Source organism: Haliaeetus leucocephalus, unplaced genomic scaffold (genome assembly GCF_000737465.1).
Source record: "Haliaeetus leucocephalus isolate CR32 unplaced genomic scaffold, Haliaeetus_leucocephalus-4.0 Scaffold76, whole genome shotgun sequence".
Classification (NCBI taxonomy): Eukaryota; Metazoa; Chordata; class Aves; order Accipitriformes; family Accipitridae; genus Haliaeetus; species Haliaeetus leucocephalus.
In genome coordinates, this window is record NW_010972512.1 from 301,442 (window position 1) to 325,732 (window position 24,291).

Here is a 24,291-nt window from a genome sequence, read left to right on the forward strand (position 1 = left end):
TCAAGGGAGATTGACCCCATGGGAACCTTCTCTGGGATGTGTGGTGGGAAGAAGGACCTATGCCAGGATGGGGGGAGGTTGTTGCCTCCTCTTTGGGTGCCCCATTGTAGGAGAGACCCCCCCCACCAACTGCTGCCCCATCTCCACAGGGAGAGAGCAGTGCCATGGTCCACCCCTTGCCATGCCGCTCCCAACCCCAGCGGGTCTGGGGCGGGCTTCTGGCCATGGATCCCAGGAACAGGAGAGGGGTTAAACATCCCTCAGGTGCTTCAGCTCCTTCTGCAGCTTCTCTGTGATTTTCTTGAAGGATGGCCGCTTGCCCGGCTCCAGCTCCCAGCAGCTCTTCATCAGGGCATAGACGGCAGGCAGGCAGCCCTCGGGGGGCTCCATGCGGTAACCCTGCTCCAGCAGCTCCGTCACCTCCTTCAGGCTCTGGCAGGATGGAAAAGTCAGCTGGGATCTCCCCTTCCCCCCCTGCCAGGGGCTCACCCTGGCCAGCAGACAGTGGGATGTCCCCGTCCCATCGGTGCCAGCAGGGTGTGACCTGCAGCGTCCCCCAGCAGAGCACTCACCAGTTTAGGGTATGGCGCCCGTCCGAAGGAGAAGGTTTCCCACAGGAGGATCCCGTAGCTCCACACGTCCGACTTGGAGGAGAATTTCTGCAGCAGCAGGAGGAGGGGTAGCTGAAGCCGGCCGGGGGCCGTGCTGGGCACCCATCCCTCCCTGAGGGCAAGAACAGGAGACAGCGCCTGCCTCCCACCACCCTCAGGTCCCTGGGGTGCGAACCCCCTCTCCTCCCATCACCCACATGGCCTTGGGTCCATCTTGCCGCATCCCGCCGGAGCTGCCCCAATTCCAGCTATGCACCAGGGCAAGGACTGGTCAGGGCAGAGCCTGAACTTCAGGAGATGTAGGGCTGAATGAGCCAGAAGCCACCATGGGGCATGGATGGGTTGGCAGGAGAGGGGACAAGCAGGGGGGACCCAAGGGGGTGAGCTGCTTTGGGGGGACTGCCCAGCCCCCCCCCCTTCCCACCATCACTCACGTTGTGTTTCAGGGCCTCCGGGGCCGTCCACTTCACAGGCAGCAAAGTGGCATCCGCACCCTTGGGATTGACCCGCGCCAAGCCAAAATCGCTCACTTTGGCCACATTCTCCTCAGAGATGAGGATGTTGCGGGCAGCCAGGTCCCTGTGCACCAGCTTCTTGGACTCCAGGTAGTCCATGCCCTGAGCCACGTCCCTGCCACGGCCAAGTGACGCAGAGCACGGTGTCACCGCGTGTCCCCCAGGGCTGCCTGGGGGGACACAGAGCACCAGTCCCCAGCTCAGAGGGAGGGAGATGGACTTACAGAGCAAACAGGAGGAGCTGCTGAGTTGGGACAAGCGCCCGGCCCCGTGTGCGCAAGAAGTTCACCAGGTTGCCCTGATAGAGGAGGAGAAACACATAAGGGCCAACGGGACGAGGCTGCCCTGAGACTTTGCCTCCTGTGGGGGCTGCAACACCTGGCACCCATCCAACTCAGCCCCCAAATGGGGATTTTGTCCCCAGATCTAAGCAGTGACGGGTCCTGCTGGCCAAGAACCAGCCGGGTGCTCTCACCTTACTCATGAACTCCATGACAATGTAGAGGCCGTTGTGCAGGATCACACCACGCAAACACACCAGGTTTTTGTGCCGGACCTTCCTGAAATGGAGGGGATCCGGGTCAAGGGGGTGCCTGTTCATCCCCAGGTCATGGGGCAGGGTTAGGCCACATCCTCCCACAGGTCACTCACGTCATGGCAGCCGTTTCGGCAAGGAAGGCCTGGGCGGTCACGTCACACTTGATGTTCTTCACAGCCACCTTCTGCCCCATATACTCGCCCTGCAGGACATCTGGGAGGGAACACGGGGTGTCAGGCTCAGCCCCATACCTGACCCCCCCCATCCTAAGCTGAACCCCCCATGCCATGGGATGGGGAGGGGACATGAGGGGGTGCCATTTGGAGAAGCCTGCGACCAGGGAACCTCCAACCCCATCTTTTCACCTACCTCCAAACTCGCCTTGCCCAATGCGGTCTCCCAGGGTGAGGTGCTGCAGGTTCAGCAACCAGCCAGCTGAGCACAGGCACAAGGGTATGTTAGCAGGGGCCACCAGTGGGGCCGTACTGCCTTGTCCCCAAAACCCAGTCCGTGACCCTCTGCCGCCATCCCCTACCTTTTGCCAACTCCTCCTCAGCTGACTTCATCCCAGTTTTCGGTTTGGGCTTCACCAGCTTGGTGCAGATGGCTCCCTGCTCCTTCATGTAGTGCTGCCGAGGGATGAAAAGACAGAGGCGATGTGGCAATGCCATCTCTTAGCCCAAGCTCAGGGCATGGAGCCACGAAATGGCTGTGGAATGCTCCATGGGACCCCACCACCATCGCCACCCTTGCAGGGCCCAGAGCCCCTTCAGCTTGGACAGCAAAAAATACTGGGTTTTTTCCCCAGTGCTGCAATTTGCAGCCCACGTCTCAGCCCTGCTCCCCTCTGGGCACAGCCAGGGAAACACTGTGATGGACCATGGGTGATATAGGATGCTACTGGTGAGCCAGACGGTAGCCGATGGGGTTAAAACCCCCGACGGGTGCTGCAGCAGCAGCCAAGGGTGGTTTGCAGAGGTGACTTGAGCGGAAGCAGCAGGACGGCCAGTGTGGTTACAGAGCCGGGCCAGGGCAGCTGAAAGAGGAAAGGACCCACCTGAAAGCAGAAGTTGTGTCTAAATGAGGAAAACATATGAGAGTGCAACCCCCTGGAGAGGAGACAGGCAGCAGCTATGAGACAGGGTGAAGATGGACCTTGAGGAAGAGCTTGCTGGAAGGGCGAGAGCTAACGGGGCAGCCCAGGAGCCCCACAGGGTCAGCAGGTGAGAGGGGGGCTCGGAAGGGAGAGAAACATGGCAAAACGCCTCAAAGCCTCGGCGGGGCTCAGACCTTGTCCAGGGGTAGCAGAGGCTGCCGGGATCTTCATTTTCCAAAATGCCCTGAGCCCCGCTGCTGTGCGAAGCACCGAATGAGCAGGGATGGGGGGAAACGTGGCCCTGGGCAGGGGACCAGGGCTGCTGCCGGCACGGCTGGTTCACAGCAAAGAACATCTCTGGGGCATCCCAGATCTGTCCGTTGCATCCCAAACTGAGTGGGAAACATGAGCCTTTGGCAGGGACAGAAAATTACACCAGGTAACGAAATCCACTGAAAACCCACAGGAGAAAGGGACAGGGACCTGCCACTGCTCCGTGTGACCCCATGAGTTTCTCGCCCTTGATCCAGCACTGGCGGGGCTCACTGCCCGGGGAGAGGGCCCTCACCTCGATCATGTCAATGAGGTTGGAGAAGTACTGCTGGCTGTCGATGCTGAGCGTGTTCTCCTCATGCACCACGCGGTAGTGGATCACCTCTTTGCCGAAGCTCACGCACAGCACGTAGTCGCCAGGGTGCCGGACAGACTCGCGCACCAGGAACAGCCCGTCCTCGGGGGGCTGCAGCTCCTGCACCGCCTCCACCCCTGAGATCTTCCCGTGGAACCAGCTGGGGAGAGGGGCATTAGGGAGAAGGGCCATGCTGGCGGGCTTCCCCCAGTGCCAGCAGCAAGACGGGGAGAGCAGAGCCCCCACCAAATCTACATAGACCCTACTGCATAAAACCCATCCCCATGAGGTCTATCCAAGCTGGGTGGGCACAACTGGGGGTCTTTAAAGCCAGGTGCTGGCTCCAGCAAATCCCTCCGTCTCCAGGGTATGGCTAAGGGCTGCTCTGCCCGCACCTGCCCACCCAAAACCTGGCTGAGGGGAAACACGCTGGACTCATCCACTGTCGCAGCTCCCAGGGGCTCAGCTGGGCTGCTGACCCCCAACCCCGGGTCCCCACCCCAGCTGTACTCACGGCATGAGGCTGAGCTTGGGGTCGACGCGGATGGCACCGCGCTCCCGCAGCGCACTGGCTGCCAGCAGCCCCTCCTGTCCCGTCTCGTTGTGTCTGGCACGGTAGCAGCCCTTGCCCTGGGGGCAAGAGGGTCTCAGAGCAAGGGAAGAAAGGGGGGGATCCTGCTGGGAACTGGGGGGGCTGACTCTGGCAGCTCAGCTGATGGCACTAGAGTCCCACCCTGTCCATGCCCTTCTAGAGCAGCGCGTCCCCCGAGCACCCATCGGGCTCACCTCCACGGCCTCGATGATGGTGACCACGTCACCCTTGCGGAAGGCCAGCTCCTGGGCCTTGGGCTTAGTGTGGTCATGCTTGGCGACACACTGCGTCCCGGGGGGCCAGTGTTTCTGCAAGGGAGAAGACAGCATCAGCAGGGACAGTGAGAGCTGGCCCCCCTCCGCCTCCCACAGCCATCGGGGTCAGCCCCAAGGACCATCTGAAGCCCTGGCTAGGAACAAGGGGCACTGGGTATGAGCCCTGCTCCACCCCACCGTGGTCCTGGGGGAGACGTGTCACCCCAATGTCGGCAGGGGAAGCGCTGGCGTCCCTGTGGCATCCCCACTCACCCCAGACATGGTCAGCCGTCAGCGCATCAGGGACTCCCTGTCCTCTCCTGCTGCTACCTGCAGAGAAGAAATCAAAGGGGGCTGGGAAGGGATGGAGCTGAGCTGGCCCCATCCCAGGCCACCACTGCTGTCCCCATCCCAGGCCACCACTGCTGTCCCCATAGGCTATTCTGGCCCGTGCAGCTCCTGGCAAGCTTGTCCATCACACAGGGCAGTCCTGTGCCACAAGATGGAGAAAACGGCTTAGAGAAGGTTGCAAACCCTGCCCACGCCGGCTGTACCCTGGGGACAACTCCTGTGCCAAAAAAAACAGGTGGGAGCAGGACCCAGCTGTCCTGGCCCCTGCCCCCTCTCCCTGCCTTGGAATCCAAAGATGTGCTCCACTGCCCACGGGTACTGCTGGCACGACAGGAGCCCATCACCGCGGCTGCGGGGGTGGAATGAATTTTTACCAGGAACTTGTGATTTCACCTCCTGTTTCAGCAGCTCCAAGTCATCAGGGCCACAAGAGGCACCGACTGCAGGGCCCCACTAACGCTGACGTGGGTCTGATGCAGGGGCTGCCTGCCGCGGGAGGGGTGCTGATGGGCAAGGCTGGGCTGAGGCGAGATTGTCACATCCGCTGACTGTGGGATGATCGCGCAAGGTCCCTGTGCTCCCCCTGCCACCAACTTGTCATGCTGGGCTGCACTTGACTACTTTCTAATTCAAAATTGCACATCTTCTCCTCCTGGAGCCCTTAATCCCCAGTGTCACCTCCAGGGGAGGATCGTAGACTCATAGAACGGTTTGGGTTGGAAGAGACCTTTAAAGATCGTCTAGTTCCAACTCCCCTGCTGTGAGCAGGGACATCTCCCACTGGATCAGGTTGCTCAGAGCCCTGTCCAACCTGACTGTGAACACTTCCAGGGGTGGGGTAGCCACAACTTCCCTGGGCAACCTGTTCCAGGGTCTCACCACCCTCATCATAAAACATTTCTTCATGTCCAAGCTAAATCCACTCCCCTTCAGTTTAAAATCATCACCCTTCATCCTGTCACTATAAGCCTTGGTAAAAAGTCTTTCTTGTAAGCCCCCTTATATATTGTAAGGCTGCGGTAAGGTGTCCCCAGAGCATTCTCTTCAGGCTGAACAACCCCAACTCTCTCAGCTTTCTCCATAGGAGAGGTGTTCCAGCCCTTGGATCATTTCCCTGGCCTCCCCTGGAGCCACTCTAACAGGTCCATGTCTTTCTTATACTGGGGCCCCCAGAGCTGGATGCAGTGCTCCTGGTGGGGTCTCACCAGAGCAGAGCAGAGGGGCAGAATCACCTCCCTCAACCTGCTGGCCACGCTGCTTGTGATGCAGCCCAGGATACAGTTGATTTTCTGGGCTCCGAGCACACATCGCTGGCTCACATCCACTTTGTCAACCACCAGTATGCCCAAGTCCTTCTCTGCAGGGCTGTTCTCAATCCATTCATTCCCCATTCTGTACTGATACTGGGGATTGCCCCAACCCTGGTGCAGGACCATGCACTTGGCCTTCTTGAACTTCATGAGGTTCACGTTGGCCCACTCCTCCAGCTTGTCCAGGTCCCTCTGGATGGCATCCCCTCCCCCAAGTGAATCAACTGCACCACTCAGCTCGGTCTCATCTGCAGACTTGCTGAGGGTCCACTAAATCCCACTATACGTGCCACTGATTAAGATATTAAATTATGGACCCTTGAGGGACACCACTTGTTACTGCTTTCCACTTGGACATTGAGCCATTGACTGTAACTCTTTGGAGGTGGCCATCCAGCCAATTCTTTACCATCTAACAGTCCATCCTCAAACCTGTATCTCTCCAATTTAGAGGTAAGAATGTTGTGGGGGACCATATCAAACACCTTACAGAAGTCCAGGTAGATGACATCTGTAACTCTTCACTGGTCCACTGATGCAGTCACTCCATCATAGAAGGTTGCTAGATTAATCAGGCTCGGTTTGCCCTTGGTGTAGCCATGCTGGCTGTCTCGAATGACCTCCCTGTCTTCCAAGAGTTTTGACATATCTTTCAGGAGGATCTACTCCATGTTCTTACCAGGCAGTGAAGTGAGGCCAACTGGTTGGTAGCTCCCAGGGCCCTCCTTTTAAAAAGTGTGTGTGGTGTTTCCCTTTTTCCAGTCTCTGGGAACTTTGCCTGACTGCCACAACTTTTTAACTATGATGGAGAGTGGCTTGGCAACTACATCACCCAATTCCCTCAGGACCGTGGGCTGCATCTTGTTGGATCCTGTAGACTTAGGTATGTTCAGGTTCCTCAGGTGGTCTTGAACCTGATCTTCTCCTACAATGTGAGGGACTTTGTTCCCCCAGTCCCTGCCTTGAGGTTCCGGGGCTTGAGACACATGGAAAGAGACATCACCATTGAAAACTGAGGTGGGGAGTTGAGTACCTCAGCCTTCTCCATGTTGGTTGTCACCAGCACTCCCATCTTATTTAAGGGGGAGAACGCATTTTCTTTAACCTTCCTTTTCTGGCCAATGTACGTGTAGAGGCCCTTATTATTCTTTGCATCCATTGCCAAATTCCACTCCAACTGTGCCTTAGCTTTCCTGATCCCACTCCTACACACCCTTCCTATAGTCTTCCTAGGATACGGGTCTCTGGTTCCACTGCCTGTACATCTCCTTCTTACACTTTGGTTTCACCAGGAGGTCCTTACTGAGCCATGCTGGTTTCCTGCCTTCCTTGCCCGACTTTTTTAACATACTGGAATTCAGAGCTCTTGCGTTGTAAGAAAAATGTCCTTAAAGAGCTACCAGCTCTGTTCAGCTCCTTTATCCCTGAGGGCGGTTTCCCAAAGGGTTCCATCCACTAATTCCTTGAACAACTGAAATCGTGAATGGTGGGACTTGGTGGGCAAATCCTTTCCTGCTGCCTTAGCAGCACAGGGGGCTGGAGGGGGGACAGCCCACCCACTGGGTCGCTGCCACCAAGCCTGTATGGTACTGCCTGATCCGCCATGCATCCCCATACCATGGCATCATCCCAAACCTACCACGCTCTTAAAAGTCAAGTCATGGCTTCTGTAAGTTTTGGTCTGATTTCAGCACCCTTCCTCCAGATTCATTTTGCAGTTGAAATTCCTCTCTGCCGCTGGACAGCAGATGCTTTCTTTCCTTTTCTAAAGGAAGGTGGGATTTCTCAGTGCTTGCAGCTCATGCTCTTCAGCTTTGCCAAAGATGCCGTCCAATGAGACCCACATCAGTGAAGCTGCTTCGTGCCCACCTTGCTCCTTTGTACCATGGAACTAGATATTGTGAAGCTATGCCAGCAGCTCGGTGCTCCTCTCTGTTTCCAAGACCTCAAAACAGCCAGGGAAGCATCAGCTTCCAGAGAAGAGAAACATCTGAGGACGGGGAGAGGCAGTTTCATTCATGCACTGGTTTTCTTGGTGCTCAGTGAACACGAGAGCCTGGGCAGGGCAATGCAGGGCTGGGACCCAGCATTGACTGCACCACTCTCAGGAAACCCCGCTGTTGGTCTTGGAAACTTCTACCCAGAGCAGGACGATGTCTTCCCAGCTCAGCTGGGCTGGGAGAGGTGCGGGGGCTCACTCAGCTCCTTGGAGCAGAGATGACAGTCTTTGCTCTATTCCTCTTTTGGAAGGTGAGTCATGGTCACTCCTCTGCATCACCAGTGGTAAACCCCAGCCTGTCTCCATGACGGCGAGGATCTGAGGACTTACCGTGCCAGTCCCTATCCAGAACAACAACAAAAAAGGGACAACTGCAGCTGTTGCAAGGTTAATATTAGCAGGCAGCAGTTTTATCTGTTCCAGAAACCACTGTTAGCTAGCACAGACATCCTCCCGTCCTGCATCCCATCCGTGCCACACGTATTATCTTGGTAGACTGACAGCAAAGGCAGCCGCTCCGTGCCTGCTCCCTGGCAGGCACAGCCAAAGTCTGATGTGACTGGGTGCAGCACAGCTCACTTCCAGCATGGGTGAGGCCCTCAAGGGCACAGAGCTTAAGGACACGGTCCGCTCCATACCCCTTGCTGTGGTACACCCTGGTACGAGGAGGGACATGCTGGCTGAGCCAGGAAGGATGACAGCAGCTCTTACAGTTGGTCCCTCATTTTCTGCTGCTCCAGGATGGTAATTTCTGGTGAAAAGCAGCAACTGTTTGCTCGGTCCTGCCCTTTTTGCAGAGAGCGGGTTGTGCCTGGAAGGGACAGATCCTCCAGTTTGAGTGCCCAAGGGCCTGGCTTCTCTTCTGCCCAGCTGGCACTAGGGCTTGGAGTGCTGGACATGCACCCACACATGGATACCTGCGGCTGGCAGAGCCTGGAAACCAGCCAGTGCCTCCACCCAGCCACCAGCGGGCAATGGCAGGGAATCACCTTCCCCCTGGTGACACTCACAGGCCTTGTCCTAAAGCAACTATTTGTTCTCGAAGATATTTGGTCCATGCGGTTCCTATCACTGGAACGAACGGTCCCACAAGCAGGATGTGTGGGCAGAAAGCCTGGGAGGAGATATTTGCCCCCTTCTGCATTTTGGAGCTGTTCTACACTTTTTTTTCATCAGTCAACCTGTGTATTTGCAATGAGGATGAGAAGTACAGAAACAGGATGGGGTTTGGTGGAGCCATCCAAACCCCGAACTGGAGAGTTGAGGATTGTTTCCAGTGCACAGAGTTACACCAGCTGAGGACCTGCCAGGACCCAACGGCACAGTGGCAGAAGAGAGGACGCACGCATTGACAGATTGCACCTCTGCACTGAAATCGGAGCCGGATGCATTCTGCACACACCTTTGAAACACAAACCCGAGAACTTTTTTACAAACACTCGGCCACGCTAAGGGCCACTTGGACAAACATCAAGTACAGCTCTTTTGCTGAAAAACAGGTGACACCTGGCCATTTTCCCCACTGACCACAACGCTCTTAACACTACAACACCACATCCATCCCTCTCTGCTGGCAGAGCAGACACGACAACATGTCACCTGCTCTCAGCAACTCTAACAGATCCTTGCACTTACCTCCCAGCAATGTCCATGCAGGGCAATGATGTCTCAGGGTGGCTCACAGCTAATCCTGGACTCAGATTCCTGAATTCCTGGAGAGTAAATTCTCTTTCATATGGAGCAGCAAAGCTTTATTGTCAAGGGCATGCTCCCAGAAAGAGCGACTGCGTTATTTCCTGATTTCTCTTCTGGTAAGGGCTGCAGATGCAGCATCCCAGAGGTCCTAGTGCCTGCTGCCTGCACAGTCAAACATTAATCAGAGATGACTCATTATTTGACAACACTTAAAACAACTTTTACCCTTTGAGGGCACAAGTACACACCCTCACTAGAAATGAACTAGAATTGGAAATCCTATCCTGCAGCACTGTATAGCACTCACAGAAAATTAATGATCCACTCTGCAAATAGGGAGATTGGCTGTTACCGCCTCGATTGCCAAGATCAGAGCAGCTACCCAAGGATCAGATGCCCACGGTGGCAGCAGCTTTCCAGGGACACTGAGGAGACATCAGGAGAGGATGTGGTGGGACCAGGCATCCCAAAGTCTAATCCCATCTCAGCACTGACTTCTGTGAGGCTTAGGGCAGGTTGATCCAACAGCACAGCCGCGCCTTGCTGCTCTATGGGGGATGAAAACACAGATGCATCGCAGGCTGGAATGGGCAATTGCAGAGAGACCTTTAAATGAATGCCACCATCAAATGGCAGTGGCTTATCTATATCCTCCAGCATCCGCAACTAGTGGGGGGGAATAATCAGCCTCCACAGCTCATCACCCCAGCCAGAAAACTGGAGACCAGTTTTGCACTAACATTCAACATTTCCAATACTCTGAGCAAAATGGTAAAAAAGAAGAAAATGCAGTTTCAGGCAAACACCATACTTCATTCAAAGGTCTTTTTTTTTTTTTCTGTGTGTACTGTTTTGTTTTTAATAAAATGGTGTTTAAGCCTTCAAAAAATACTGGCAATTTAAGGGCAAAGGCAGTGTAGAAGAAAACTATTCCAAAATAACCAGCAGCTGAAATGACTAGCTAGATTTTTCCATCAACAAACAACTTCCCCAAGCCCTTCAAGCCAGTCTGTTCATAGGATTCTTGGGATGTGTTTCCCCAGGAGCACTGCTTGCATTATCCTCTGGAGTTGTAAGGTTGGATCCTTAGATACCAGGTGTGTTCAAGCTTGAGAATAAACAAAAGAGTACATCCTTACAGCCCCTGCGTCACACTCCTGGGGCTCAGCATCAGATCTGCTGGGGCCTGCACAGTACTTTCTGCGACAAACAGGGAAGTTTCATGCTTTTGGGTTTTGCCACATCCGGTTGTTGTTACAGGCATGACCACAGCCCAGAGAACTCAGCATCACACCCAGGGAACAATTCGCTCAGACTTCATAAACAGGCTTTCCTGTCCTACTGTATGGCCAGCAAAAAGACTCCCACTTCCTTCTGCTGGAGTTGGTCTCCCCCTTTACATATCTGGGTACCTACCACCCAGTCAGTGCCTCAATCTTTAATACATCGATCCTCAAAAACTGCCTTCCTCCCTTTTCCAGTACAGCAAAGTAGATATCTGCACCGCAAGGCCTGGTTCAGTGTGATACAGCTGAATCGCCACTGTGCCCAGGTCCCTCCAAAGCAGCCTATGGTGAGCCAAAACATCAAGACTTTGTGGCACTTCTGAAGTCACTGGGTAAACGGGCAATCACATGGGAAATGTTTTTCTCACATCCTAGGCTGTGGCTTTAACCACTTGTCAGTTTTCCTGCTGGCTTCCTTCCTTTGACTCAGGGAGAGTCAGGCTCACAGTCACAAGCTCAATGTCCTACAGAACGAACTGTTGAGCCATGCCATTCCTGGTAAGATGAGAGATGAAAGTTATCCAAGGAAGCAGAGGTTGGAGCAGGAAGGATGGGCAATAATATTCATTAGGAACAGCAGAAGATTTTATACAGAAAAAACCAGCTCCTTTCTTCTCAGCACAGATTCAGGCATTAGCAATCCAGAGCCTGTGGACTTTCTTTGGCCGACTCAACTCCCTTCAGTTCACACTGACAATACAGTTGGATTCTCCAGAAATGTGCCTTCTCAGCTTAAGGAATCTGCCCTGCATTTCAAGCCTTTAAAAAGGGAATCAGAAAGTGGCAATACATCACAAAAGCAGACAACTCTTCCCTATCTTGCCTCCACAACAACTCTGGGGGGGATTCTTTTTACCTCTTCTTTTAGCATCTGAAGTCAGATATCCAGGTCCCTTCTGGCTGCCTCTACAGCCAAAGGAAAAATGGGCACCTCCAGAGTGCAGCTCGGCTGACCTGGTTTCAAACGCTAAGCCAAGCTGTCCAGTGGGGCTGCTTGCTTCCTGCTGCTCATAAGGGCAGCATAGGATGTCTAACTTGGTCTTTAACATCCAATATCTCCAGCATTTAAAGAGAACATCACTGAGTTTAAACACCTCTTTTCATAGCAAAGGTGTATATTTCAACCCAACAACACTGTTGGGTCATTGGGATAGAGGATTATTTGAAAGGGTATTTCACCCTAGATAATGGCTGGAGCTTTAGATGATGCCTTAACCTTACCCTGCTCCAAGCAGCCATACACAACACCGGGTTCAGATGCTGTTATGCACCTATACACTATGCACACTGTATTACCAGGAGCCAGACTGACCCTTCCAAGAAGGATTCCCTTCCATCCCCAGCAGCCCCAGGGAGGAGCATGGACAGCAAAGATGTTTTCACTAAACTCTTGTAGAGCAAATAGCAATGCACAAATTTATGCCCCAGCAAGAAAGTAGATCGGGCATGCTCAAGGGACAAGTGGAAGATGCACTGCTACAGCCGACCACTTCAGCTCATTACACCCAAACCCCGCTGTTGTGGCAGCTGGTTTATCTGAACGTATCAGGCCTGTGCTGCAGCGTCTGTGCTTGTGTGTCATGACTGTTTCAGGGGGTGACGTGCGGCACTTAAAGGCATGTTCCTTCCACATCTGGGTTCTTCGTCTTTACAGGCATCTATGTCACCCTGAACGGGGACTGCTATATCAGTTAAACTCTTCAGTATTTGGTATCATAACGTGGCTTTCATCTCTGGCAGCACTCGTGGCAGTGTCTAATGGTTTTACTTCCTGAGGGAAGCTTTTTGGAGTCAATACACCATTTCATCCTCTTTTGATCTGACTAAGGTGAAAGGCTAGAAATTGCTCACAATATTTCAACAGATGAGGATAACTATATGGCAAAAGGAAGGTCAGAGTCAAGGCTTCAGTGTGAGGTTATGGTAACACTAAATGTACAGAAGGATGGCAGCAGGTCCAGCAGAGCCAGCTAGCTGTGAGCACGTTTTAGTTCAGAATACACTGCACTGTACTAGTTAAATACAACAATGCGTCTATTTAAACATCTATGGAAGCGCTGAAATGCATCACTCTTCAAATATATATTTTTGTACACCTTGTAACTCTTAACCCAGAATATTTAAACAGAATCTGATTTATACCACCCCCCCGCAACGTACTTAAAGAAGAAATAGCTTTATTTGACAATAAACAATGCAGAAATAATGTTTTTCAGTAAGTTCTAAAAAGCCGTTGCTCAAAATACTACAAAAAGCCTTAAGGAATGTGAAGAGTGATTTGAAACTGAAGTTTAAATGAAGAACGTATGCATGAAGCTGAAGCCTGTGACAATCGGCTAGCTAACTGGCAACATCACATAGAAAAACAAAAGCATTCAACTCTGTTTTTCTCCACTGTACTCTTTTTCCAGGTACCATTATGACAACACTAAAGCCATGTTACAGCCTGTCCTTCACACATTTGCTTGGTCAACTTTGCCAAAACAACCAAAAAGGCTCTAAGCAAGCAGCTGTGTATCTCCGTACAACTCTTCACCACTCCCAAATAGTAAGCTCTGAAGTGCAAGATCCCCGCTCCAAAAGGGGTGGACTAAAAAAAGCCAAACCCATATAACAAAACATGGCAGTTTCAGCCACTTCAGGCCAGGCTAGAAACTGCCTCCAGTATGAGGGCAGAAATCTAAAGTAATAAAGAAGATGTATAAAGAATACACACAATGGGGGGGGGTGTGTGTTGTTGTTTTGTTTTGGGTTTGTTTGTTTGTTTGGAGGTTGTTGTTTGTTTGTTTGTTGTCTTTAATAGTATCTGACTGTCTACTTGTTTTGCTGTGGGAAAGTTTCTTCTAGAGCAAGGGAGTGGGAGGGGTAGGAGACATAACACAAGGAAAGGAACTGTTGCTACAGGCAACTTCACTCTTACACAATGGTGCAATTTCTGTAGTGATTATAGTATAATTTAAAACTACCTACAGTACACTATTTCAGGGGAAAGTTATTAAAAATGTAAGATATCAGACCAAACCACGACCTCTTTATGTAAAAAAACTGGAACCATATGAACATTATTTATACAGGCAGTATCAGTATTAGGCAGCATCTTCTTTTTTGTCATTTTTTTCCACCTCCTTCACCCTCTGCTTTTCTAGCTGTCTCTCCTTTTTTTTACTGCATGCATTAAATGTATTCTTTGGAGATGGTACGGAGCTCATTCCAACTCCCCTGTTAATTTTTTTTTTTCCTGAAAGCCAGCATTTTTAAAACATGCTAGCAGAAGGAGGAGATAAAATGATAACAACCTGACTGAAATGAAGGCAGCTGTATGAAGGAAATACATAGAAATCTGCAGTTCTTCCTGCACAGACTATGGAAGCTGGAATTTAAAGTTGTTTAGATCATCACCACCACTACACCATACATAGCAATTAAGCTTATATTGCAAACACTCACCTCAAGCTAAGGTAGCCAGCTACTTTGAAAATAACAAACCAAGAATTTGGTGTCCAAGCTGCAGTCTTCTTAATCAGACTTCTGCACTGAGCCACAGAAGTTTCAGGCAAGACTGGCTACAGCAATTTGAGTCTCATACTCAAGTCTCCTTCATCATCTTTAACACAACTAACTGTAGGATTTTAATGTTTGCTTATTCGATATTGATCAAGAAAGTCAAGGCTTTCATTGCAAAGAAACAGCACGGTCAGGCAAATTTTAAGTGTCAATGAAAAAGAAGTAATTATATGTAAATGACCTTTCCTACTCCATACCAAACTAAGAACAACTAAGCAAACAGAATGGAAGAGGGCTTGAGTTATGCACTGTACAATTTTATGTGCTACAATAAGTTCTATGGTTTTCCACACAGGCAATAAAAAAATGTGACAGAGGACTCAACAACAGATAGAAACATTTAAAACAAGTAGCATTATATTTAAAGACAACTGGACTCTCTCTTGAAACATTCACTCACTTGGATGAATCCCTTTATTAAAAAGTGAGCAACATAAACACAATTTCTGGTGTTACTAATGATAGAAATATAATAATAAATAAAATGCAGACCACATCTCTCAATAGTTTAAAAGTGTTAATTGCAGTGGGGATCTCCAGTATACCACTGCCAGGAACATTTACCAAAGTGTCCTTCTTAACTGTTGTTAACTGCTCTTTTCTACCTGTGCATGGACTGTGACATCATCTCACTCCTGACAGCTTACACTCTCCAAAGAATCCAATTTACCTTTCTAACAGGGGATCTTACAGCCCAGGTTCATCTGACAAATGCAAGATATGAGAAAGAAAAAACATCAAAAAATAAATATATTGCAGTCAGGTTTTTAACAGCAAAACTCAGCAGGCAAAGAATTAAAACTAAAGTTTAAAAACTGTTTAAAGAGTTCTGGAATTTTGCTTTACCTCAAGTAAGAAAATGTGACAAACTGATCAAGCTTTAGAATCTCTGGAATGAGCACACAGTTACAGCATTTGAGACTTCCCTTAAAAGCTTTTCTATAAATAACAACTGCAAGCGTTCAGAAAAGCAACATGAGCTTTGTAAAAGCCAAGTGTGAGTGCCTGGGGGCTTGAAATACATCTCTGACAAATTCAAGTATTAGTCTTTCCTTACAAATCAGAAGGTAGACAGGTCTCCTTCCTGGACAGAGTGTTGCTATCAATATTATTTTCATAGAGCAACTCAGCAGTGCAGAGGAGTCAAAACATCACACTTAACACACTTTCATAAGATAACAACCAAGAGGCGGCAGAACTGAGGAACAACATTCACAGCATGAGCTGCTGTGTCAAAGGTTCCCATAAGGCTCCCGGGTAATGCTGTGATACCCACCTGTCAACAGCATGCCTGACACCACACCTTCAGGAACATGCTGCCTACCGCTGCCAGGATTTAACAGGCTTGATGCCTATGGAGAGGATAAAAGTGACATGTTAGAAGTAAAAAGCAAATAAACATGCTTTCCCTTTAACCAAACCTTGCTGCGTCTCTAGACATTTGCCCGTCCTTGGGGGTCTGCCTTGTTTTTTTTAGCACTTTGAAATTAGTTTATAGATTGCCTTCTCACAGGTCTGTAAAACCACCAGGAAAGTAACTTCTGTGATAATTTGTATCATATAAATAGCCAAGTAAGAAATTATCTTTGCTACTTTACCACCAATACAGACACACACCACACACCCCCAACCAACCACACACAAAACAGCCCTTTGACCTGCACTTGATAATAAACAGAGCTTCCTAGGGATGAATGTCAAGTTAATGAAGAGCTCAGTTCAAGGCTTCTTTCTAAAAATGTTAAAGATCTGAGACAACTGAGTGCAGGCAGGGTTTTACAGCTGCCTGGTAATCTTCTTAACTGCAGTAATCATACAAGAAATTCTCCCTCAAAAGCAGACAGAATAGCAGAATATATCACCTCTGTCATTTAGACTAAGCCTTTGGGGGTCTCCATGGATTTTCCTGTTACTTACTGGCAGTTTTCCATCACTCACCTGCCACAGTTTTACAGGCATATGCAAGAGTAGAACTTTTTTTCCCCACCTCCTATCACATTTTTTATTTTGGTGGTAGGATTCTAGCACTACTCTCTGAACACTAAATACAAACCCATTGAAACTGCACTCAGAGCTCACAATGAAGTCAGATATTTTTTCCTTCATCATTTCCAATCTGAGACATAAAACATATTGTTCAGGATAACTACTCGTGACAGTAACAACTGTTTTGCATTTAGGAATTCCTCACCAGAATGTACTTTCACAAGATGCACGTACTTATTCCTTATTAAAATTTTGCCAACCCATTGCGTAATGTACAACAGCTATTTTAAAAGCTCACAGCAACATTACAATGCTATTTAAGACAGGAAGGAAACGCAACATCCATTTAAGCTGCAAAGGGCTCTAGAAAGACGCAACTGAAAACCCCACATCAAGATTTAACTAGAACATGATTCATTCACATACAGAGACAAGACAGTATTTGTCATCATAATGGATATGACTTCATTTTAAAGCTCATAAGAAATAGCAATCATCTTCTGGCAAAGAATTTCTTATAGGAATTTTTTTGAGTTCATAGTGCACCCAGGTATGTTCCCTTAAAGATCATTACCACTTCCTGCAGCACCCACCTATTCCCTGGTATTCAGTCAATCACCTGCCTGTGTCATCATGGGCTTTTTCCAGGCATAAATAATTCTTACACTTGCTTTTCTTTTTTTTCCTTTTTATCTGCTTTTGCTTACAGTGAGAATGGGAAGAACAAAACCTGATCTCACTGGAAATGTTATACCTGAAGATTTAATTTAGATTTCAAATCTTAGTGTACAATTTCATAACCGAAGGCAAAGTAACATTTTCAGGAATTCATGAAATAATAACAATGGAAACAATCTAAATGTTTCATCACCTGGCACAGCATTAAAACCAGTATTTACCCACAGAAAAAAAGCCCAACAATACAAAACCTTGCCCATAAACGTATATTTGAAAAATCATAGTAAGGTAATTATGCACAAAATAAAACAGCATGGAGTAAGTTCAACAACTAGATCAAGTATGTTGAAAAAACTACATTGCAAATATGTTAAAAATCATGATGAGTGTGTCTGAAAGCAAAAGCCTCACATAGCAATCTGTCTTGTGAGGAAAGATGTTAACCTCTTCTACATGGTCATGTAAAACAGGTTGTGCATCCAGCAGCCCTCCAGATATATTTTCAGAGATAGTTGTAGCTCTGCTTCTGGTTTCATCACCTTCTCTTCCACAAGTTTGTTGCTCGTTCCCTCTATTTTTATTAGTCTGTGAATGAAGAAAACTGGATTAGTAGCCCAATTCTTTATTATTTAGGAAGACATCCTTGATAACATTTAAGTTAAAAATCCTTCATACTATTGTCAGTTGTTTGTCACCATAAAATCTTCCCCAATTTGTTCTATTCCGTTTCATTATAGCAATTATTATAGCAGCTGACAGTAGTGGATTAAATTTATTACTGAGATATGCACCTCTAATGCAACACAGAACCAATGCCTATGCTAAAAGTTTTGCTTTGTTAAGCAAAAGCTTCTGCTTGAGTATCTGTCTCTCATTCAGACTGCCGCAATGTCCAACAGGTATCATTAAAAAGTTACTCTTTGCAATGATAGGATCTCTGCAAAGACAGGGAATTTATTGCAATGGTAAGAAGCCTTTTGAAAGAAAAGGCAATTCGACACTTTCCTAGAATCTTTGTGCTCTGCAAACACAAATTTAACCATAATTATTTCTTTGATGACGATTACTATATCAGCTGCAAAACTGTAGCTAGGTCTGAAAGATTTTAAGCTTTTTATCACAAGCTGACATGAACATCTATATGATGCTACACACCAGACACCAGTGCCTTCAATATTCCAGAACATTTCTGAACAGGTTATAGCTCACACCACCTTCTCCTCTTCATCTTCAGCATCCCTTCTCTGTGAGCAGTTCTCAGAAGTCAGCTGCTTCTATTCATACAACAGTTTCTAGGCTCAACAAACTACAAAGAACAGTGCAGACCAACTTCAGATGCATAGCTGATCTCACAGACAAAACAGACTTGTCTCAGCTTCTTTAAGAGTGAGTAGTAAATACTGGCACCCTGCTGTAAATACTCTGGTATAAAAGTGGACATTAGAAAAGAACTCCAGTAAAGACAACTCTGAATAACCACACAATAATCTTAGAAGTATGCAGTCTTCTTCCCAGGCCAAACAAAAAACTTGACAAATCTTGTGCTCAGATATTTTCAAAGCCATAACTTAGACAAGACTTAAAGTACTATGTCCAAAGACAACTGAACATTTGGAGCGGAAGTTTTTTAGAAACATTGGCTTGAACAGTCAAAAACAAGTTCAATTGTGGAATAATTTTCAGGAATATTTCAAGAAATACACTTGAGATTTGATTCTGCTATGCTTAGGTTGTTGGGTTTTTTGAAGTGATAAAGATATTTCCTTGTTAACTGTAACATCACTTCAACATAAGTTTAGAGAAAAATGTTATAGAAAACATTTTTTAAATGGTTCAGTTTCTCAGCATAGACTACAATTTTAGGGGAGGGACATTTGGCAAAGCTGAGCAACACACTTATGCTCATTCCTGGTTATCCCAAGAGTTTGTTCACTGCAGTGAACTGACTTAAAGCATATATTTCTATCACAATTTTTCTTTCAGAAACGTTTCTGAAAGATCTCTTACTTGCTGTACACACTTCTAGAACATAAGCAAGCTCTGTCATGTTCATAACTCTACAAACCTATGCACCTTCTGATGGCTCCCCGGATATGTGCCGCACATGCACCTGCTCCTGCGGAGAGACATCACAGAGCTCACATTGAAGCTGGTTTTGAATCCTGCCGGGGCTCCTGTTTCCTTGGTTTCCTGTCTTCTGAACAACGTCTTTCTTTTTGTGCTTTTGTCATTCTAAGTGCTCCTGGTAAGTCTGCAATCAAACAGGGCAACATATTCATTTCCCTTTCAATGACGGTACTGTTTTTCTACTAAAACATTAAATGTCCTCTGAAAATAAATGGAAAATTTCCTGAAACACTCAGATTAAAACAAACAAAAAAACCCCTTTGGAGTCACATTCAAACCTGCAATGTATAAAAAGCTCGCAAGCACTAACATTTTGATGAATTTCTCCTTTACTGCCTTGTACTACTGTAAGCACTCACACACAACCTATTCATTTTAGGCTTCTTATACAATCAGTCCAGTCTTGGCTGCAAGACCTACATATGGCCAAACATACCTATGTGATTAGCTTTTTGTCAACTGTGGAGCATACCTAATGTAGCTCATTTAGATACAGGTGACAATATTGTAGGCATATGCACTTGGTTAGATGCATGTCACCTCACAAAATACGAAGAATTAAGGACCCTTTTGCCCCAACTGGTTTGCCATGTAAGTTTTCAGTAAGGCACTAACTAAGAATCATAACTAATGTAGACAGAAGTTCAAAAAGGCCAGGCAGTTACAGGCATATCACATGCTTGCTTCTGAAAAAAATCTGGGAGTTTCAGGTGTGGTAACTTCTTGGTTGTTAAGTATACTCTCATAAGACATTATAGCTCTCTGCAAACATTACTTTAAGTAACAGATCTCTCCTTTCTTCCGCCATAAAAAGCAAGCTGTCATCCAGGTAGCAAATGAGAAAGTAACATGGGTAAGGGGGAAAATCCCCTCTCAAGTTTTGTTTCTCACAGTGGAATTCAGTTGGATGGGTTCCACACACTCCTCCGTGGGGGCAGTTGGCCCCAATTCCAGGCATTAATGGACACAACTATAACCAGTTGCAGGACAGAAGGCACCCCAGAAGATGTATTCTCAAACTTTCATATAAATAAAGTTAGGAAAGAGATGTTTAGCACATCAATAAAAATTTCTTCTTAAAACAGAAGGAGGTTATCTAACAAAAATCCTAAGAATTCAAGTGAAGAAATACAAAGCTATATAAATAAAAAGTTTGAAACAGCACATATTTATTCCAGTAGGCAGAGAAAACTGCACTTATCATCAAAATATTTACATTTTGTCTGGAGAAGAAAGCTTTTCTCACTACTAAAATAAATATCAGAAGAAAAAAATAAGGGTTAACAAAATATGAGTCAGTTTTTAGCACTTCTTGCTTCCTCAACAAAACAAAGTTATCTAGCAATTTTAGTCACAAATACACTGTTCACTATCCTATTTTTCAATATATACATGTGTTCAGGAGCTCAAGGAACATATTTTTAGAGTCTCTCAAACAGTGTACCTATTTAAACCTTCCCCCCTGCCCCCCCCACTCCCAAATCAATGGAGTAGGCTAATCTACATCACCCATTAAAAAGGTGAAATACTAATTCTGTAACTGTTTCATTTCAGATTTCTCAAATTCACTGCTACAGAAATATCACATTTTCTAGCATAATTTCAATGAATTAATGAAGAATATTTATAATTCACAGTTCATATCATCATACTCTCTCAACAAATAGATATGGAAAAATATTGCTTATGTATTCAGGTTACTTCAAATCCTGTTTAGTGACATGATTATGAAGTATAGTATTATGATTTCTAGTTACAAAGTCACAAAAGACAGGAGTGAAAATCATTTCCCCCATTTCTTATTTCTACAGTTTCAGAACATGCATTAAATACAACCTATTTATGAGAACTGAATGCCTGATATGAAACAGGTATATGAGCAACAAGGTACAATTCACAATAATCATTTCATACTGAAGAAACTATTCTCTTTCTCTTAGTAGAGAGAGAAGCTTCTCCAGAAAGACATTCTGAGCAGGAAGCTCATCTCCTTCCATGACTACAGGAAGTAGTGGCTTTGGTTTTTTTAAGTGTCTTATTTGAGAACCAACTACCTGTACTGCAAGAACTTTAAAATAAAACATATACATACATAAGACACGGATGCCAGATTCCAGCAGCACTTGCTTGGTGGGCAGTAGGAATCCCCAGCAGCATGCTGCAGCTGAGTAGGCAGGTGCCGGCTGGTGGTACTGCTTGCTTTCATAGTTGCTTGCAGATGTTTGTTGTTCATAGCCATAATTATCTTGTATACAGAATTCCAACAGAAAAACAAAAAGATTAATAAAACAGACTGTAGTAAAAAATAGTTGTTTTTAATTGACTGACACAGCAGACAATTCACAGATTTAATTTTTTGAGGCAGACACCAAGTGGTGGATAATGAGATTGTTTGTAGAAAAAGTACCTAATGACATTTTCATGATATTGGCAAGGAATGACTTGGGAGCAGGAAGGAGGCTAATTGTGCTTACTCTATGACAGCTCAGCTGGAGGTGCAGGGGAAACAGCAGGAATCATTTACAATAAGTCTGGACAAGAAGGCCGTTTTAATTCATTCCCATGAGAGGTCCATTCCAATTCCAAATGGTGCTCAGTTTGAGTCACCCCCAAATTAGGGTATGTTGCAAATTTCTAAAGCAAGATACAAGAACTCATTAAAACATACAAAATCCAATGTTCTTGCTAGCATGACAGATATCGATTCAAAATAGATATTCTTGCAATGGAGAAAAAAAAAGGAGTAAGATTTGTTTATTTTGACTCTCTAGAAATACCTAGATGTGGAACACTGTTAAATAAGAAACATGTCTTACCATTCAAAAGAAGCAGTAATGTGCTGAAGTCTAAAAGCATTTCTCTGAAATTCACTAGAAAGTCAAAGCTGATTCATTAATGGCAATACCCAGAGATACTTACTAAGGACTGCAATGCATTGTATTAGGGAAAAAAGTACATCCCTCAAGACATGGGGGTCTTAGATCAGTACAACATGCAACAACTTCTTTAGTCATTCAGTTATCCTGACAGCTGCCTAGGGGCTGCAGGCTTCGCACCAGTGGCAGATCAAACCAAATGCACCCCGAATGGGTGCACCTCTGGCCACCAGCCAGAGGACATACAAGTCCTCAAGAAAATCTGTCTGTTCTCAATGGACTGTGAGCAATAGGTATCTCCGAAAGGTAAGTCATCCCGGCTATTGCTTTCTTTTGCCTACAGAGGGAGTCTAGACCAGCTTAAAGACAGAGACGACTTCAGCAAAATGAAGCCCACACAGAGAAGAAAATAATGAAGTAGTGATAAAGCAGCTGTGTGAAGTCTATCAAAAAGGTACTAGCTGGCAATAAGCACATTCAGGTCTCCAATGGTGCCCATAACCAAACACTGAGGGAAGAGGTATTACAGAATACTCCCTTGCAAGTCCCTCTGCTGCAACTGTCAGCCCCAAGAATATCCCACGCCAGATATAATTTGCCCTTTGGGAACTCTCAAATACTTGCTCAGCCTCCTTTTTTTCCTCTTTAGCTTTCTGCAGCCACAGCATGCTTGAGCAAGACTGCCATAGTTCTACTGCCTATTGCAAGAATCATCACCTTCTTTGGTTTGCTTTGAAGGTAGCTCCTCATAGCTTCACTTGCAAACCTGAGCTCATGTGGCACTAGAAGAGACAGTGAACAGTCAGTTCCTATCCAGCTGCTTCATGCCACTTCAGATTCTGTAAACATCTAGTATCTGCTTTAAATCATCTCTCCCAGGCTGAAGGCTCCCAGCCCACTCAGTCATTCTTGCTATGCAATCTATGCTCTGCTTTTGATCATCTCTGTCACCAGCCTCTGGCCTTTCCCAAGTCCTACCGTATCCTTTCCAAGACAAGAGGAACAGACAACTGCATGCCATCAGTATCCCAAGCACAGGCAAACCACTGTCATTATACAAAACAGCAGCATAATGTTTTCTGTCCTCTATTTTTGTTCTTAATGTCTAAGATTTGATAAGCTACTGCTCAGCTTTTTTGCTCCTGAGTAGTGATAGCCAGCACAGCTCCTTATATTGTGGAACAGCTAGGACAGTTTCGCCCCAAGTTTTACTGTTGTCCATTAACTATTCAATCATGCATAGTCTTCCTATAATTCGTCATGTTCTGCCCTGCTTAACATTAGATTATATCTCCTCACTGCTCATCTTTTTTTCTGGAAAATGAATATACTGACCCACACTTCACTCTGCAAAGTTTAAAAACACACTGCATGACTCCTGCCACACTATACTGCCAGTATAATTGGCTATAATCTGGCAGAAAACACCTCCTCACACAAGAGAGGAATTTCACCATACCACCAACCAGAAAAAAACCAAATCTCTTCATCTCCAACTGATTCATTCCAAATTTCACTGCAGTTCTAACAGACGTTAATGCATAGAGCCAATTGTGCACTGGATCCCAGCACCTCCTACAGCCAGGAAATTAAGATTCAATTATTATCATACTTATTACAGAACTCTAAGTGATACAGGTATTCTGAGAAAAAAATACATACAGTTCTGTTTTCCTAATGGTCCATGAAAACTATGGGATTTGCAGAGTCTTCAACATCAGATGGGATTTCTCCCTGTATGAACCATGCAGTTTATTCTAAGAGCTAATCTGGTGGCCCCCATAATTGTCACCCTCATCTATACTACAGCAGGCATATCCAGCACTTCAAACAACTAAAAGCCATAACATTTCCAGCTCAAAAAGCTTACTGACAATCTTGGTTTGGTGTAGGAATAAAAAAAAGGCAGTTAAGTTTGGGTCATCAGGTTTACAGACTTGCTACCACTAGTATTAAACATGGACCAGCAAAAGAGTTGCCACTATGGGCAAGGAGGGCTTGTAATTAAGAAACTTGTTTATTATGGGAGGTGAATAACAGTCCTGTTCTCCCTCCATTCTCTGCAGAACTGCTCATTACTTCTGTTACCATGGAGTGTCTAGCAAGGATTGTCAGTATTTTCTGCTCAAGCACAAGTGTGCCTACATTTGACTTGAGCTCCTCCGCAGCTCACAGGACTCCTTCC

General features: G+C 46.7%; 1 protein-coding gene across 9 annotated transcripts; it reads right to left on the reverse strand.

Annotated features, from left to right (window-relative positions):
- MATK (megakaryocyte-associated tyrosine kinase) lies at window positions 1-24,004 on the reverse strand. Of its 9 annotated transcripts, none has more exons than XM_010580345.1 (19): window positions 23,981-24,004; window positions 21,323-21,864; window positions 19,177-19,354; window positions 18,259-18,409; window positions 17,643-17,688; window positions 15,716-15,791; window positions 9,530-10,137; window positions 4,508-4,564; window positions 4,175-4,288; window positions 3,903-4,018; window positions 3,329-3,548; window positions 2,200-2,293; window positions 2,034-2,099; window positions 1,778-1,877; window positions 1,602-1,686; window positions 1,351-1,424; window positions 1,046-1,241; window positions 573-659; window positions 1-432 (listed from the first exon to the last, which is right to left on the reverse strand). In XM_010580345.1, the coding sequence occupies exons 8-19, from the start codon at window positions 4,514-4,516 to the stop codon at window positions 250-252; spliced, it is 1,344 nt and encodes a 447-aa protein (XP_010578647.1). In that variant the 5' UTR covers window positions 4,517-4,564; window positions 9,530-10,137; window positions 15,716-15,791; window positions 17,643-17,688; window positions 18,259-18,409; window positions 19,177-19,354; window positions 21,323-21,864; window positions 23,981-24,004; the 3' UTR covers window positions 1-249. The 9 variants fall into 9 exon arrangements, with proteins under 9 accessions (XP_010578647.1, XP_010578685.1, XP_010578666.1 ...); XM_010580383.1 differs by having other exon boundaries at window positions 21,323-21,475; window positions 23,769-23,996; XM_010580364.1 differs by lacking the exon at window positions 23,981-24,004 and having other exon boundaries at window positions 21,323-21,475; window positions 21,705-22,593.
- Window positions 24,005-24,291: the final 287 nt, after the last annotated feature.